General features: G+C 67.3%; 3 protein-coding genes across 7 annotated transcripts; 1 reads left to right on the top strand and 2 right to left on the bottom strand.

The window, feature by feature from the left end:
- Positions 1–1,002: 1,002 nt before the first annotated feature.
- TRAPPC5 (trafficking protein particle complex subunit 5) lies at positions 1,003–1,596 on the bottom strand. Its single transcript, XM_054002325.1, is given in 3 exon segments — positions 1,003–1,123; positions 1,125–1,547; positions 1,549–1,596. Coding segments are annotated over 3 exon segments (567 nt in total). The 5' UTR covers positions 1,594–1,596; the 3' UTR covers positions 1,003–1,024.
- Positions 1,597–6,603: 5,007 nt separating this feature from the next.
- Positions 6,604–8,651, top strand: PCP2 (Purkinje cell protein 2). Its single transcript, XM_054002332.1, is given in 5 exon segments — positions 6,604–6,734; positions 7,390–7,458; positions 7,460–7,502; positions 7,955–8,091; positions 8,570–8,651. Coding segments are annotated over 5 exon segments (294 nt in total). The 5' UTR covers positions 6,604–6,695; the 3' UTR covers positions 8,576–8,651.
- A 982-nt stretch (positions 8,652–9,633) lies between these two features.
- LOC128821343 (protein PET100 homolog, mitochondrial) lies at positions 9,634–14,498 on the bottom strand. Of its 5 annotated transcripts, none has more exons than XR_008441081.1 (5): positions 14,350–14,498; positions 13,425–13,511; positions 13,095–13,127; positions 10,755–12,046; positions 9,634–10,007 (listed from the first exon to the last, which is right to left on the bottom strand). XR_008441081.1 is itself a non-coding variant. In XM_054002329.1 (4 exons), the coding sequence occupies exons 1-4, from the start codon at positions 14,461–14,463 to the stop codon at positions 11,987–11,989; spliced, it is 294 nt and encodes a 97-aa protein (XP_053858304.1). In that variant the 5' UTR covers positions 14,464–14,498; the 3' UTR covers positions 9,634–11,986. The 5 variants fall into 5 exon arrangements, 3 of the variants coding, with proteins under 3 accessions (XP_053858304.1, XP_053858305.1, XP_053858306.1); XR_008441082.1 differs by having other exon boundaries at positions 10,807–12,046; XM_054002329.1 differs by having other exon boundaries at positions 9,634–12,046.
- Between the last annotated feature and the right edge of the window lie 24 nt (positions 14,499–14,522).

Genomic DNA, 14,522 nt, shown 5'->3' with positions numbered 1-14,522 from the left:
GTCCCCAGGGGCCACCTCAGGGACATGGGCCGAGGCCACAGCAGATGTCACCCATGGCTCAGGGCCCTCCAGGCTCTTCTCACATGTGGTGACACCGGACGAGGCCCCGAGGGAGGCAACCATGTTCCTGGTGGCCTTGCACCAGTGTCACACAGTGACACAGAGCAGGGACACCACGGAGCACATTGCCTCGAGGAATGACGAGTGACACGGCCACGCTGTCCCTGTCCCTGTGTCCCTGTCCCTGTCCAAGCTCCTCATCCCTCATGGCCTTGTCCCTCATGGTCACGTGACAAGGCCACACTGTCCCTGTCCCTCACAGCCCTGCCCTTGTGACACCGTGTGACAAGGCCGTGCTGTCCCCGTCCCTCTCCAGGCTGTCCCCACCCCTCAGCCCCGTGTCCTCCTGTGTCTCAGCACCGCTCCTCGCTGTCCCCATCCCTCCCACCCCCATGTCCCCGTCCCTCTCCAGGCTGTCCCTGTCCCTCCCACCCCCACGTCCCCCATGTCCCCACCCCTCTGCAGGTTGTCCCCACCCCTCACCCCCATGGTGTCTCCATCCCTCTCCAGGCTGTCCCCATGTCCCCATCCCTGTCCAGGCTGTCCCCATCTCTCTCCGGGCTGTCCCCACCCCTCACCCCCATGTCCCCATCCCTCTCCAGCCTGTCTCCACCCCTGTCCGGGCTGTCCCCACCCCTCCCACCCCTCACCCCCGTGTCCCCATCCCTCTCCAGGCTGTCCCCATGTCCCCACCCCTGTCCAGGCTGTCCCCACCCCTGTCAGTGCTGTCCCCACCCCTGTCCAGCCTGTCCCCACCCCTCTCCAGCCTGTCCCCCACCCCTCCCACCCCTCACCCCCGTGTCCCCACATGTCCCCGTGTCCTCCTGTGCCTCAGCGCCCCTCCAGCCTGTCCCCACCCCTGTCCAGGCTGTCCCCACCCCTGTCTGTGCTGTCCCCATCTCTCTCCAGCCTGTCCCCACCCCTCAGCCCTGTGTCCCCAGATGTCCCCGTGTCCCCCCGTGCCTCAGCGCCCCTCCAGGCTCTTGTCGCGGGCGATCACGGCCTCGTCGAACTTGATCATGAGCGTGGTGCCCTTGTGCCAGTGGGCGCTGACGCGGGCGGGGGAAGCCGGCGGCGCCCAGCACGGCCTCCAGCAGGCCGGCGGCGAAGGCGGCGCAGTTCAGCGAGCTGTTCTCGCGCGGCACCGACACGAACGTGTTCACCACGGGCTCCCGCTCGATCACGTAGAACGTGCGCTCGTCGTCGTTGGCCTGCTCCAGCTTGTCGGCCTCGCGCCCGAAAAGCGCCCTCCACAGCGGGCCCTTGACGAAGAGCAGCACGCCCAGCACCTTGGTCTCGCGCCGGCCCGGCCTCTCGCGGGCCACCAGCGCGTCCAGGGCTCGCAGCCCCACGTGGTGGCCCAGCTGGGCCAGGCGGGCCTGCAGCTCGGCCACCGAGGCCACGCGGCGCTGGCAGTACTGCACCAGCTCCGAGAAGAGCAGCGCGAAGGCGGCCAGGGAGAGCTCGGAGCGCGGCCGGCCCAGCGCGCCGCTCCAGCACCGGAGACTTGCCGCGGGTGAAACGGGAGTCCATGCCGGCCTGCGGGGGGACACGGGGGCCTCAGGGGGGTTGAGAGGAGGTTGAGGGGGGTTGAGAGGGTCTCAGGGGGTTTAGGGAGTGTCTCAGGGGGGTCTCAGGGGGTTTAGGGAGGGTTTAGGGGGGTATCAGGGGGTTTAGGGGGGTCTCAGGGGGTTTAGGGAGTGTCTCAGGGGGTTTGGAGAGGGTTTATGGGGGTCTCAGGGGGTTTAAGGGGGTCTCAGGGGGTTTAAGGGGGTCTCGGGGGGGTCTCAGGGGGGTTTAGGGGGGTCTCAATGGGTTTGGAGAGGGTTTGGGGGGGTCTCAGGGGGTTTTGAGAGGGTCTCAGGGGGTTTAAGGGGGTCTCAGGGGGGTCTCAGGGGGTTTTAAGGGGGGTCTCAGGGGGTTTGGGGGGGTCTCAGGGGGTTTAGGGAGTGTCTCAGGGGGTTTGGAGAGGGTTTATGGGGGTCTCAGGGGGTTTAAGGGGGTCTCAGGGGGATTGAAGGGGCTGAGAGGGTTTAGGGGGGTCTCAGAGGGTTTGAGAGGAGTTTGAGGGGGTTTGAGAGGGTCTGAGGGGGTTGAGAGGGTCTCAGGGGGTTTAGGGAGGGTCTGAGGGGGATTGAAGGGGCTGAGAGGGTTTAGGGGGGGTCTGAGGGGGATTGAAGGGGCTGAGAGGGTTTAGGGGGGGTCTGAGGGGGATTGGGGGGTCTCAGGGGGTTTAGGGAGGGTCTCAGGGGATTGAAGGGGTTGAGAGGGTTTTGAGGGAGGTCTGAGGGGAGTTTGAGGGGGTTTTGAGAGGGTCTGAGGGGGTTTAGGGGGGGTCTGAGGGGGATTGGGGGGTCTCAGGGAGTATAAGGGGGTCTTGGGGGGGTCTCAGGGGGGTTTAGGGGGGTCTCAATGGGTTTGGAGAGGGTTTAGGGGGGTCTCAGAGGGTTTGAGAGGAGTTTGAGGGGATTTAGGGAGGGTCTGAGGGGGTTTGGGGGGGGTCTCAGGGGGTTTAGGGAGGAGGGTATCAGGGGTTTAAGGGGGTCTCAGGGGGGTTTAGGGGGGGCTCAATGGGTTTGGAGAGGGTTTAGGGGGGTTCTCAGGGGGTTTAGGGAGGGTCTGAGGGGGTTTGAGAGGGTTGTCAGGGGGTTTAAGGGGGTCTGAGGGGAGTTTGAGGGGGGTCTCAGAGGGTCTGAGGGGATTGGGAGGGTCTCAGGGGGGTCTCAGGGGGTTTAAGGGGGTCTCAGGGGGGTCTCATTGGGTTCAAGAGGGTTTAGGGAGGGTCTGAGAGGATTAGGGAGCGTCTGAAGGGGGTCTGAGGGGTTTTGGGGAGGGTCTGAGGGGGTTTGAGGGGGTCTGAGGGGGATTGAAGAGGGGTGAGGGGGCTTAGGGGGGTCCTAGGAGGGTCCGAGAGAGTTTAGGGGGGGTCTGAGGGGGTCTAGGGACAGTCTGAGCGGGTTTTAGGGTTGGTCTCAGGGGGTTTGGGGAGGGTCTGAGGGGGATTGAAGAGGGCGAGGGGGTTTAGGGGGGGTCTCAGGGGTGTCTGAGGAGGTTTAGGGGGGGTCTCAGGGGGTTTGGGGAGGGTCTGGGGGGTTTGATGAGGTTTTGAGAGGGTCTAAGGGGGGTCTGAGGGGGCTTAGAGGGGGTCGGAGGGGGTCTGGGGGGGGTTTGAGGGGTACAGGGGGGTCAGGGGGACACAGGGGGGAGGTTTGAGGGGGGGTCTGAGGGGGATTGGGGGGGTCTCAGGGGGTTTAGAGAGGGTCTGAGGGGGTTTAAGAGAGTTTAGGGAAGGGTCTGGGGGTTTTTACGGAGGCTTTGAGGAGGTTTATGGGAGGGTCTGGGGGGGTTTGGGGACGGTTTGGGGGGGGTCGCTGGAGAGGGGTCGGACGGGGCTGGGGGGTTCTGAGGGGTCCCGGGGTTTTTCCGGTGCTCTCTGAGGGGTCCCAGGGTTTTTTTCCGGGGTCTCTGAGGGGTCCCGGGGTTTTTCCGGTGCTCTCTGAGGGGTCCCAGTTTTTTTTCGGGGCTCTCTGAGGGGTCCCAGTTTTTTTCCGGGGCTCTCTGAGGGGTCCCGGGGTTTTTTCGGGGCTCTCTGAGGGGTCCCGGGGGTTTTTCGGGCTCTCTGAGGGTCCCGGGGTTTTTCCGGGGCCCCTCCGCAGCGCTCGGTCGATGCGGGGCCGCGGCCGCGCCCTCGGGGGGCAGCGGGAGGCGGCGGGGCGGGACCGGTGCAGCGAAGGGAGGGACGGGAGGATCGGGGACCCCCGGGACCCCCGGGACCCCCGGGACCCCCCGGCACCGACCTGGCAGCGAGCGGCCCGCTCCGCCGCGACAGCGCCGTGAAACGGCCGTAAAGCGCCGGGAAACGGCCGGAAAGCGCCGCGGGGGCGGGGCCTGCGCCGTGGGGCGGAGCTATCATGTGAGACCACGCCCTTCCATGCGACCACGCCCCCCGGGAGATGGGGACACGGGGGGGACACGGGGGGACACGGGGGGGACACGGGGGGGACACGGGGGGGACACGGGGGGGACACGGGGACAGCTGGTGACACCGCGCCCCTCCCCCCCAGCGACACCTGGGCCGCCAGCTGGGCGGGGGGAGGGGCGCGGATCCGCTGTGACGTCACTGAGGGGGGAGGGTGACCCCCCCCCCCCCCAGGGGACACCTGGGACAAAGGGGGGGGGGACAGAGGGGACAGGGCCACCCATGGAGATATGGAGACACCCCCCGTGTCACACGGGGCACCCCGATGTCCCCCAGTGTCCCCAATGTCCCCCAGTGTCCCCAGTGTCCCCCCAGTGTCCCCAGTGTGTCCCCAGTGCCACCCCAGTGTCCCCAGTGTGTCCCCAATGTCCCCCAGTGTCCCCCAGTGCCACCCCAGTGTCACCCCAGTGTCCCCCAGTGTGTCCCCAGTGCCACCCCAGTGTCCCCAGTGTGTCCCCAATGTCCCCCAGTGTCCCCCAGTGCCACCCCAGTGCCACCCCAGTGTCCCCCAGTGTCCCCCAATGTCCCCCAGTGTGTCCCCAATGTCCCCCAGTGTCCCCAGTGTGTCCCCAATGTCCCCCAGTGTCCCCCAGTGTCCCCCAGTGTCCCCAGTGTGTCCCCAATGTCCCCCAGTGTCCCCGTGTCCCCTCAGTTTCTCCTCTTTATGTCACCTGTGTCCCATTGGAGGGACCCTGGGGCCACTGAGGGGACACTGGGGACATTGAGGGGACATTGGGGACATTGAGGACACTGAGGGGACATTGGGGACATTGGGGACACTGAGGGGACATTGGGGAGTTGGGGACAGCGGGGGTCCCGATGTTGGGGACACGGGGACCTTGGGGACACCAGAGCCGTGGGGGGACACGCGGGGGACGGGGGGACACTGGTGACACTGGGACCATGGGGAGGACCTGGGGACATTGGGGGGACATTGGGGGGACACTGGGGGGACATTGGGGGACATTGAGGGGACACTGGGGGGGACACGGGGTCACTGCCCCAGGGAGTTCCCTGTGTCCCCAATGTCCCCAAATGTCCCCCAGTGCCACCCCTGTGTCCCCCAATGTCCCCATTCCCCCAATCCCCCAATCCCTCAATGTCCCCAAATGTCCCCCCAGTGTCCCCCGGTGTCCCCAATGTCCCCAAGGTCCCCCCCCGTGTCCCCGCGGGGGTTTGATGGGTGCAATTAATTAAGCGCAATGTTGTGGATGGGTGTAATTAATTAAGCGCCATTTCGGTGATGGGTGTAATTAATTAAGCGCCATTTCGTTAATTGCGCGCGGCTGCCAGGGGGGGATTGGGGACACGCGGGGGGGAGGGGCGGGGGGGGACACGGGGGGGACACGGGGGGGACACGGCGACAACCGGGACTCCACGGGGACCCCACAGCACGCATGGGACCCCACAGCACCCATGGAGACATCAGAGCACCCACGGGGACCTGCAGCACCCACAGGGACCCCATGGAGACCCCACAGCACCCACAGGGACCCCATGGAGACCCCACAGCACCCACAGCGATCCCACAGCACTCAGCACCCCACAGCACCCACGGGGAACCCACAGCACCCATGGGACCCCATGGAGACCCCGCAGCACCCACGGGGAACCCACAGCACCCATGGGACCCCATGGAGACCCCGCAGCACCCACGGGGACCCACAGCACCCACGGGGACCCCGCAGCACCCATGGGACCCCATGGAGACCCCACAGCACCCACAGCGATCCCACAGCACTCAGCACCCCACAGCACCCACGGGGAACCCACAGCACCCATGGGACCCCATGGAGACCCCGCAGCACCCACGGGGAACCCACAGCACCCATGGGACCCCATGGAGACCCCGCAGCACCCACGGGGACCCCACAGCACCCACGGGGACCCCGCAGCACCCATGGGACCCCATGGAGACCCACAGCACCCACAGCGCTCATGGGGACCCCGTGGGACCCCCCGGCCGCTGTTGCGCACACGCAGCACCCAGCGGGTGCCCCCCCCGCGCTCCCATCGTCCCCCTGTCCCCCCCTGTCCCCCCCGTTGTCCCCCCCCAGTATCCCCCGTGTCCCCTCCCCAAACCCCCCCTGTCCCCCCCGTGTTCCCCGTCCCTGTCCCCTCCCCAAAACCCCCCTGTCCCCCTCTCCCCACCCGTCCCTGTGTCCCCCCCATCACCCCCGTGTCCCCCCCCGTCCCCTCCCTGTCCCTCTGTCCCCCCCTTGTCCCCCCCGTCCCTCTGTCCCCTCCCGTCCCCCGTCCCCCTCCCTGTCCCCCCCGTGTCCCCCCCCTGTCCCCCCCGTCCCTCTGTCCCCCCCCGTCCCCCCCATGTCCCCCCCGTGTCCCCCCCCGTCCCTCTGTCCCCCCCCATGTCCCCCCCCGTGTCCCCCCCCGTCCCCCTGTCCCCCTCCCTGTCCCCCCGTGTCCCCCCTGTTCCCATGTCCCCCCCCCAGTGTCCCTCTGTCCCCCCCGTGTCCCCCCCCCCGTCCCCCTGTCCCCCCCGTGTCCCCCCTGTTCCCATGTCCCCCCCCCGTGTCCCCCCCCGTGTCCCCCCCCGTGTCCCCCCCGTCCCCCCCGTGTCCCCCCCGTGTCCCCCCCGTGTCCCCCCCGGCCCCGCCGGGATAAGAAGGCCCCGCGGGGGCCGCTCCCCCCACCCGCGATGGCGGCCCCGGGGGGCACCGAGCCCGAGCGCGCCGCGGTGAGGGGGGGCCGGGGACCCCCGGGTGGGGTTTGGGGGGGCCGGGGGGACCCCTGGGGGGGTTTGGGGGGTCCGGTGGGGGCACAGGGGGGCACCCCCGGCGGGTTTCAGGGGGTCTGGGAGGATCCCTGGGGGGGGTTTTGGGGGGGCAGGGGGAACCGGGGTGGGGTTTGGGGGGGCCGGGGGCGCACAGGGGGGGCCGGGGGCACCCCTGGGGGTTTTGGGGGGTTGGGGGGACCCCTGGGGGGTTTTGGGGTATCCCTGGGGGGTTTTGTGGGTCTGGGGGGGGTCACAAGGAGGTGCGGCGGTGGGGTTTGGGGACGCTGGAGGGAGCCCTGGGGGGTTTTGGGGTACCTCGGGGGGGGGTTGGGAGTTTGGGGTATCCCGGGGGGTTTTGGGGTGCAGGGGTATCCCCGGGGGGGGGGCGGTGCAAGGGGTGCCTTGAGTGGGGGTCCCCAGAGCGGGGGTCCCTGTTTTGGGGGGGGGTCCCTGACGCGCTGTCCCCACAGTGGGGGTCCCCGAGGGGGGGTCCCCCGTACAGGGGGGGTTCCCTATTTTGGGGGTCCCTGTTTCAGGGGGGGTTCCCCGTTTTGGGGGGGTCCCTGATTTGGGGGGTTCCCTGTTTTGGGGGGGGGTCCCTGACTCTGTCCCGCAGGGGGGGTCCCCCGAGGGGGGGTCCCCCGAACAGGAGGGGTTCTTCTCGCTGCTGAGCTCCGTGCAGGGAGACGCGCATGGACGAACAGCGCTGCAGCCTGGGGGGGGGCACCGGTGAGGGACAGGGGGGGACACCGGGGGGGACAGCGGGGACACCGGGGACAGGGGGGGACACCGGGGGGGACACCGGGGACAGGGGGGGACACCGGGGACAGGGGGGACACCGGGGACGGGGTGGGGGGGCATCGGTGAGGGACATCGGGGACGGGAGGGGACAGCGGGGACAAGGGGGGACAGGGGGACACAGGGGACAAGGGGGGACACCGGGGGACACGGGGGAGACACCGGTGAGGGACACCGGGGACGGGGGGGGGAGACACCGGTGAGGGACACCGGGGACAGGGGGGGAGAGCGGGGACACCGGGGGGCACGGGGGGAACACCGGAGATAGAGAGGACACGGGGGGGACAGCCGGGGACAACGGGGGGACACGGGTGTCCCGAGGTGCCCATGGGTGCCCCTGGTGCCCCCATGGGTGCCCCCGGTGACCCCGGTGCCCCCGGCAGGAGGAGGGGGCCCGGCGCCGCCGCCCCCCGAGCTGGCCTCGCTGCTGGACATGGTGGCCAGCTCGCAGGGCCGCAGGATGGACGAGCAGCGCCTGCCCGTGCCCCGGCTGCCCGGCTTCGGCTCGGGGGGCGCGCAGGTGGGCACGGGGGGGGGCACAGGGAGGGCACCGGGGAGGGTACTGGGGAGCACCGGGGGGGCTTCGGCACGGGGGGCGCACAGGTGGGCACGGGGGTCACCGGGGGGGCTTCGGCACGGGGGGCACCAGAGGGGTACTGGGGAGCACCGGGGGGCTTTGGTACGTGGGGGGCACGGGAAGGCACAAGAAGGGTATCGGGGGGGTACCGGGGGGGGCACGGGATGCACAGGTGGGATTTGGCTTGGGGGGGGGCACAGGTGGGCACTGGGGGGCACAGGGTGCTCTGTGAGAGCCCCAGGAATTTGGGGAGGGGGCTCCAGGCCTGGGGAGGGGGGGTCCCCACCAGTGGCATTTGGGGACGGGGCGCACCCAGAGGGGGCTGGGGGGGGGGGGACTTGGGGACACCCAGGGAGGGCACCGGGGGCACCCCCAGGGCTGGGGGCACCCCGCGAGTGCCCCTGCCCCCCTCTGCCCGCAGGACTGAACCCCCCGGACCCCCGGGACACCCCCGGACCCTCGGGACCCCCCCAGACCCCTCTCGGACCCTCGGGACCCCCCCGGACCCTCGGGACCCCCCGGACCCTCGGGAGCCCCCGGACCCCTCTCGGACCCTCAGGACCCCTCCTGGACCCCCCCGTACCCTCCCTGGACCCCCCGGACACACCCGAGACCCCCCCCAGACACCCGGGACCCCCCCTGGACCCCCGGGATCCTCTTGACCCCCGGGACCCCCCGGCCCCTCCCCTGCTGTGTCCCCAATAAACCCCGAGCAATGGGGCCTGGCACCGGGGTGGCACCCGTGGGGATCTTGGGGACACGGGGGGTGGCACCGGTGGTGGCACTGGGCAGGGGGTGACACTGGGGGTGGCACCTGTGGGGACCCTGCGGACACGGGGGTGGCACCGGGGATACACCAGGGGTGGCACCAGGCAGGGGGGGCACTGGAGGTGACAATGGGGGTGGCACCGGTGCTGGCACTGGGCAGGGGGTGACACCGACACCTCTGGGGTGGCATTCAGGGTGGGCAGCAGGCAGGGGGGGTGACACTGGGAGTGGCACTGGGCAAGGGGGGGCACCGGGGGTGGCACCTGTGGGGACCATGGGGACACGGGGGTGGCACTGGGCAGGGGGTGACACCGACACCTCCAAGGGTGGCACTGAGGGTGGCACCAGGCAGGGGGTGGCACTGACACCTCTAGGGATGGCAGCAGGAGTGGCACCCGTGGGGACTTTGGGGACACGGGGGTGGCACCAAGGGTGGCACCAGGGGTGGAACCAGGCAAAGGGGTGGCACTGGGGTGACACCCGTGGGGACCTTGGGGACATGGGGGTGGCACCAAGGGTGGCACCAGGGGTGGAACCAGGCAAAGGGGTGGCACTGGGGGTGACACCCATGGGGACTTTGGGGACACGGGGGTGGCACGAAGGGTGGCACTGGGCGGGGGGGGGGTGACACTGGGGATGGCACCAGGGGTGGCACCGACACCTCTGGGGGTGGCACCGGGCAGGGGGTGGCACCAAGCGACGCTCACAGCACTCAGGTGACATTAAGGGACACAGGACGCCCGTGGGGGTGGCACCAGGGGACCCCAAGGGGCACAGGTGGCACTAAGGGACGGCAGTGCCACCCTGGGGACACCCTGGGGACACCCTGCGGGCAGTGCCAGCGCCGTTTATTGGGGTGGGGACAGCCAGGGGTGCCACGTGTCCCCTGGCACGTCACACACGCGTCACACGAGGGCCACACATGTGTCACGTGTGTCACACACGTGTCACCAGCGGCGCAGGGACATGGGGGCGGCCACGCGGCCACGGTGGCATCGGGGGAGGGAGGACACGTGTCCCTTGTGCCACCGACACGGGCACCCGACGTGGCCACGCGTGGGCACCAATGGCCACAGCGGGTGACAGCGGGGCTGTCCCTTTGTCACCAATGCTGTCACAGACAATGACACCGGGGCTGTGCCCTCTGTCACCAACACTGTCACAGCGGGTGACACTGGGGCTGTCCCTTTGTCACCAATGCTGTCACAGACAATGACACCGGGGCTGTGCCCTCTGTCACCAACACTGTCACAGCGGGTGACACTGGGGCTGTCCCTTTGTCACCAACACTGTCACAGACAGTGACACCGGGGCTGTCCCTTTGTCACCAATGCTGTCACAGACAGTGACACCGGGGCTGTCCCTTTGTCACCAACACTGTCACAGACAGTGACACCGGGGCTGTCCCTTTGTCACCAACACTGTCACAGACAGTGACACCGGGGCTGTGCCCTCTGTCACCAACACTGTCACAGACAGTGACACCGGGGCCTGCCACTGTTCCCTCTGTCACCAATGCTGTCACAGAGAGTGACACCAGGGCTGTCACTGTCCCTTTTGTCACCAACCCAGTCACAGTGTGGCACCGGGGCTGTCCCCTCTGTCACCAACGCTGTCACAAAGTGACACCAGGGTCTGTCACTGTTGCCTTTGTCACCAATGCTGTCACAGCGGGTGACACCGGGGCTGTCACTGTCCCGTCACCAAGACAGCCACAGTGTGTGGCACCGGGGCTGTCCCCTCTGTCACCAACACTGTCACAGAGAGTGACACCAGGGTCTGCCACTGTCCCCTTTGTCACCAACACAGCCACATCGTGTGACACCAGCTGTTATCACCGTCCCCTTTGTCACCAACGCTGTCACAGCGTGTGACACCAGGGTCTGCCACTGTCCCCTTTGTCACCAACGCTGTCACAGCGAGTGACACCGGGGCTGTCCCCTGTCACCAACACAGTCACAGCGTGTGGCACCAACTGCTGTCACACGTCGCCTCTGTCCCCAACACAGCCACGGTGACAACACCGGGTTGTGCCCACAGTGACACAATGCTGCCACACGTCCCCTCTGTCACCAATGCCACCACAGTGATGGCACCAGGACACTGCCACACGTCCCTTTTGTCACCAGCACGGTCACAGCGATGCCACCGATGCCATTGGCTGTTGTCACACGTCCCCTCTGTCACCAATGCCACCACAGCGATGCCATTGTCACACTCTGTCACCAATGCTGCCAGTGATGCCACCGGGTGCTGTCGCTGTCCCCTCTGTCACCAGCACGCGGCTGGCACCGGTGTCACGATGTGCCCACGGTGACAGGGCAGTGCCAGGCGTGTCCTGTGTCACCACCATGGCGCCGGTGTCACAGCAATGCCATGTCCCTGCTGTCACCGCCGTGTCCTCGCTGTCACCGTGTCCCTGTTGTGTCACCACCGTGTCCCGTGGGTGGCCGTGTGTCCCCGGTGTCGTTGCCATGTCTCTGCTGTCACCATGTCCTCGCTGTCACCGCTGTGTCCTGGGGGTGGCCGTGTGTTCCTGGTGTCACTGCCATGTCCCCGCTGTCACCGCTGTGTCCTGGGGGTGGCCGTGTGTCCCCGGTGTCGTTGCCATGTCTCTGCTGTCACCATGTCCTCGCTGTCACCGCCGTGTCCCGGGGGTGGCCGTGTGTCCCTGGTGTCACTGCTGTGTCCTCGCTGTCACCGCCGTGTCCCGGGGGTGGCCGTGTGTCCCTGGTGTCACTGCCATGTCCCTGTTGTCACCGCCGTGTCCTCGCTGTCACTGTGTCCCTGATGTCACCGCTGTGTCCCGGGGGTGGCCGTCTGTCCCTGGTGTCACTGCCATGTCCCTGTTGTCACCACCGTGTCCTCGCTGTCACTGTGTCCCTGATGTCACCGCTGTGTCCCGGGGGTGGCCGTGTGTCCCTGGTGTCACTGCCATGTCCCCGCTGTCACCGCCGTGTCCCGGGGGTGGCTGTGTGTCCTGCAGGTGGCCGTGTGTCCCTGGTGTCACTGCCGTGTCCCCGCTGTCACCGCCGTGTCCCGGGGGTGGCCGTGTGTCCCCTCTGTCCCCTCACGCCTGTGTCCCCTTCCTCTCCTGCAGCCGCTGCTTCAGCTCAGCCATGGCCTGGCGCTGAGGGGACAGGGACAGGGACACTGAGGGACAGGGACACTGAGGGACAGGGACACTGAGGGACACTGAGGGACAGGGACAGGGACACTGAGGGACAGTGACACTGAGGGGACAGGGACAGGGACACTGAGGGACAGGGACACAGGGACAGAGAGCACAGGGACAGTGAGGGGACAGGGGACAAGCACAGGGACACAGGGACACAGACAGGAATGGGGACAGGGACAGGGGACATGGACATGGCACAAGGACAGGCTCAGGGGACAAGGACAGGGACAGGAGAAACCAAGAGGGGACAGGGGACAGCAGGGACACGGGGGGACAGGAGGTGGCACCAGGAGCGTCCCCTGTGTGTCCTCTCTGTCCCCTCCTCACTGCCCCACGTGGCAGGGGACACCAGGGGGACACTGGGGACACCAAGGGGACACAGCCAGGGTAGGGCTGGACGCGTTGGGGACACTGCAAAGAGAGTTTGGGGACACTGGGGGGTGTTGGGGACACCTTGGGGACATCATGGGTGGGGGATGGGGACACTGGGGGTGGCATTGGACACTTTGGGGACACTGAGAAGGACATTGGGGACACGGAGGGGGACATTGGGGGGACACTGGGGGACATTGGGGACATTTGGGGACATTGAGGACACTGGAGACATTTGGGGACATTGGGGACATTGAGGGGACACTTGGGGACATTGGGGGGACACTGGGGACACTGGGGACATTTGGGGACACTGGGGACATTTGGGGACATTGGGGACATAGGGGATGTTGAGGGGACATTGGGGACATTGGGGGGACACTGGGGACACTGGGGACATTTGGGGACACTGGGGACATTGGGGACATAGGGGATGTTGAGGGGACATTGGGGACATTTGGGGACACTGGGGACGTTGAGAGGACATTTGGGACATTGGGGGACATTTGGGGACTTTGAGGGGACGTTGGGGACATTGAGGGGACATTGGGGATGTTGAGGGGACATTGGGGACGTTGAGGGGACATTTGGGGACATTGAGGGGACATTGGGGACGTTGGTCTCTCACCCGTTCCGGGGTGTCCGGTGGGAAAATCTCCCTCTGCAAAGAGAGCGGCTCAGGGGAGGGGACAGTGGGGACAGGTGTCCCAGGTGTCCCCAGTGTCCCCAGGTGTCCCCAGGTGTGTCCCCAGGTGTCCCCAGGTGTGTCCCAGGTGTGTCCCCAGGTGTGTCCCAGGTATCTCCAGGTGTCCCCAGGTGTGTCCCAGGTGTCCCCAGGTGTCCCCAGGTGTGTCCCAGGTGTGTCCCCAGGTGTCCCAGGTATCTCCAGGTGTCCCCAGGTGTGTCCCAGGTGTGTCCCAGGTGTGCCCCAGGTGTGTCCCCAGGTGTCCCAGCCCACCTTGCGGTCGATGACGTAGCGCTGGAAGAGCTCGGCCTGGTTGGAGACCCAGAACACGGCGATGGGGAAGGACAGGTACACACACATCTGTGGGGCACACCTGTGTGTCACTGTGTCACCTGAGTGTCACCTGTGTCACCTGTGTTACCTGAGTGTCACCTGAGTGTCACTGTGTCACACCTGTGTGTCACCCCAGACCCAGAACACGGCGATGGGGAAGGACAGGTACACACACATCTGTGGGGCACACCTGTGTCACACCTGTGTCACCTGAGTGTCACTGTGTCACCTGTGTGTCACCTGTGTCACACCTGTGTCACCTGTCACCTGTGTCACACCTGTGTCACCTGAGTGTCACCTGAGTGTCACCTGAGTGTCACTGTGTTCACTGTGTCACCTGTGTCACACCTGTGTGACCCGTTCCCATTACCACATTCCCCCGTTCCCGTTCCCGTCCCCATTCCCGTTCCCCCATTCCCATTCCCGTTCCCGTTCCCGTTCCCGTTCCCATTCCCCCGTTCCCATTCCCGTTCCCATTCCCATTCCCGTTCCCCCATTCCCATTCCCGTTCCCGTTCCCGTTCCCCCGTCCCCATTCCCGTTCCCGTTCCCATTCCCGTTCCCGTTCCCCCGTCCCCATTCCCGTTCCCATTCCCGTTCCCGTTCCCATTCCCCCGTTCCCATTCCCGTTCCCGTTCCCCCGTCCCCATTCCCGTTCCCGTTCCCATTCCCGTTCCCGTTCCCATTCCCGTTCCCATTCCCGTTCCCGTTCCCCCGTCCCCATTCCCGTTCCCGTTCCCATTCCCGTTCCCGTTCCCGTTCCCCCGTTCCCATTCCCGTTCCCGTTCCCATTCCCATTCCCGTTCCCCCGTTCCCGTTCCTGTTCCCGTTCCCATTCCCATTCCCATTCCCGTTCCCCCCCGCACCCTCAGGATCTCCAGCTTCACCCCCATGGCTCCTCCGGGCTCCCCGCGCTTCCGGCTCCGCCACCCCCGCAACACCGCTGCCTCCCATTGGTAGCGCCTCCAGCACCGCCGCATTCTATTGGCCGAGAGCTGCGCGGAGGGGGCGGACCGAAAAAAGCTGGACCAATGAGAAG

The sequence above is a fragment of the Vidua macroura genome, chromosome 39 (assembly GCF_024509145.1).
Source record: "Vidua macroura isolate BioBank_ID:100142 chromosome 39, ASM2450914v1, whole genome shotgun sequence".
In the NCBI taxonomy this organism is placed as follows: Eukaryota; Metazoa; Chordata; class Aves; order Passeriformes; family Viduidae; genus Vidua; species Vidua macroura.
The sequence above is the reverse complement of the archived record's forward strand: the minus strand, read 5'-3'. Positions and strand labels throughout refer to the sequence as shown.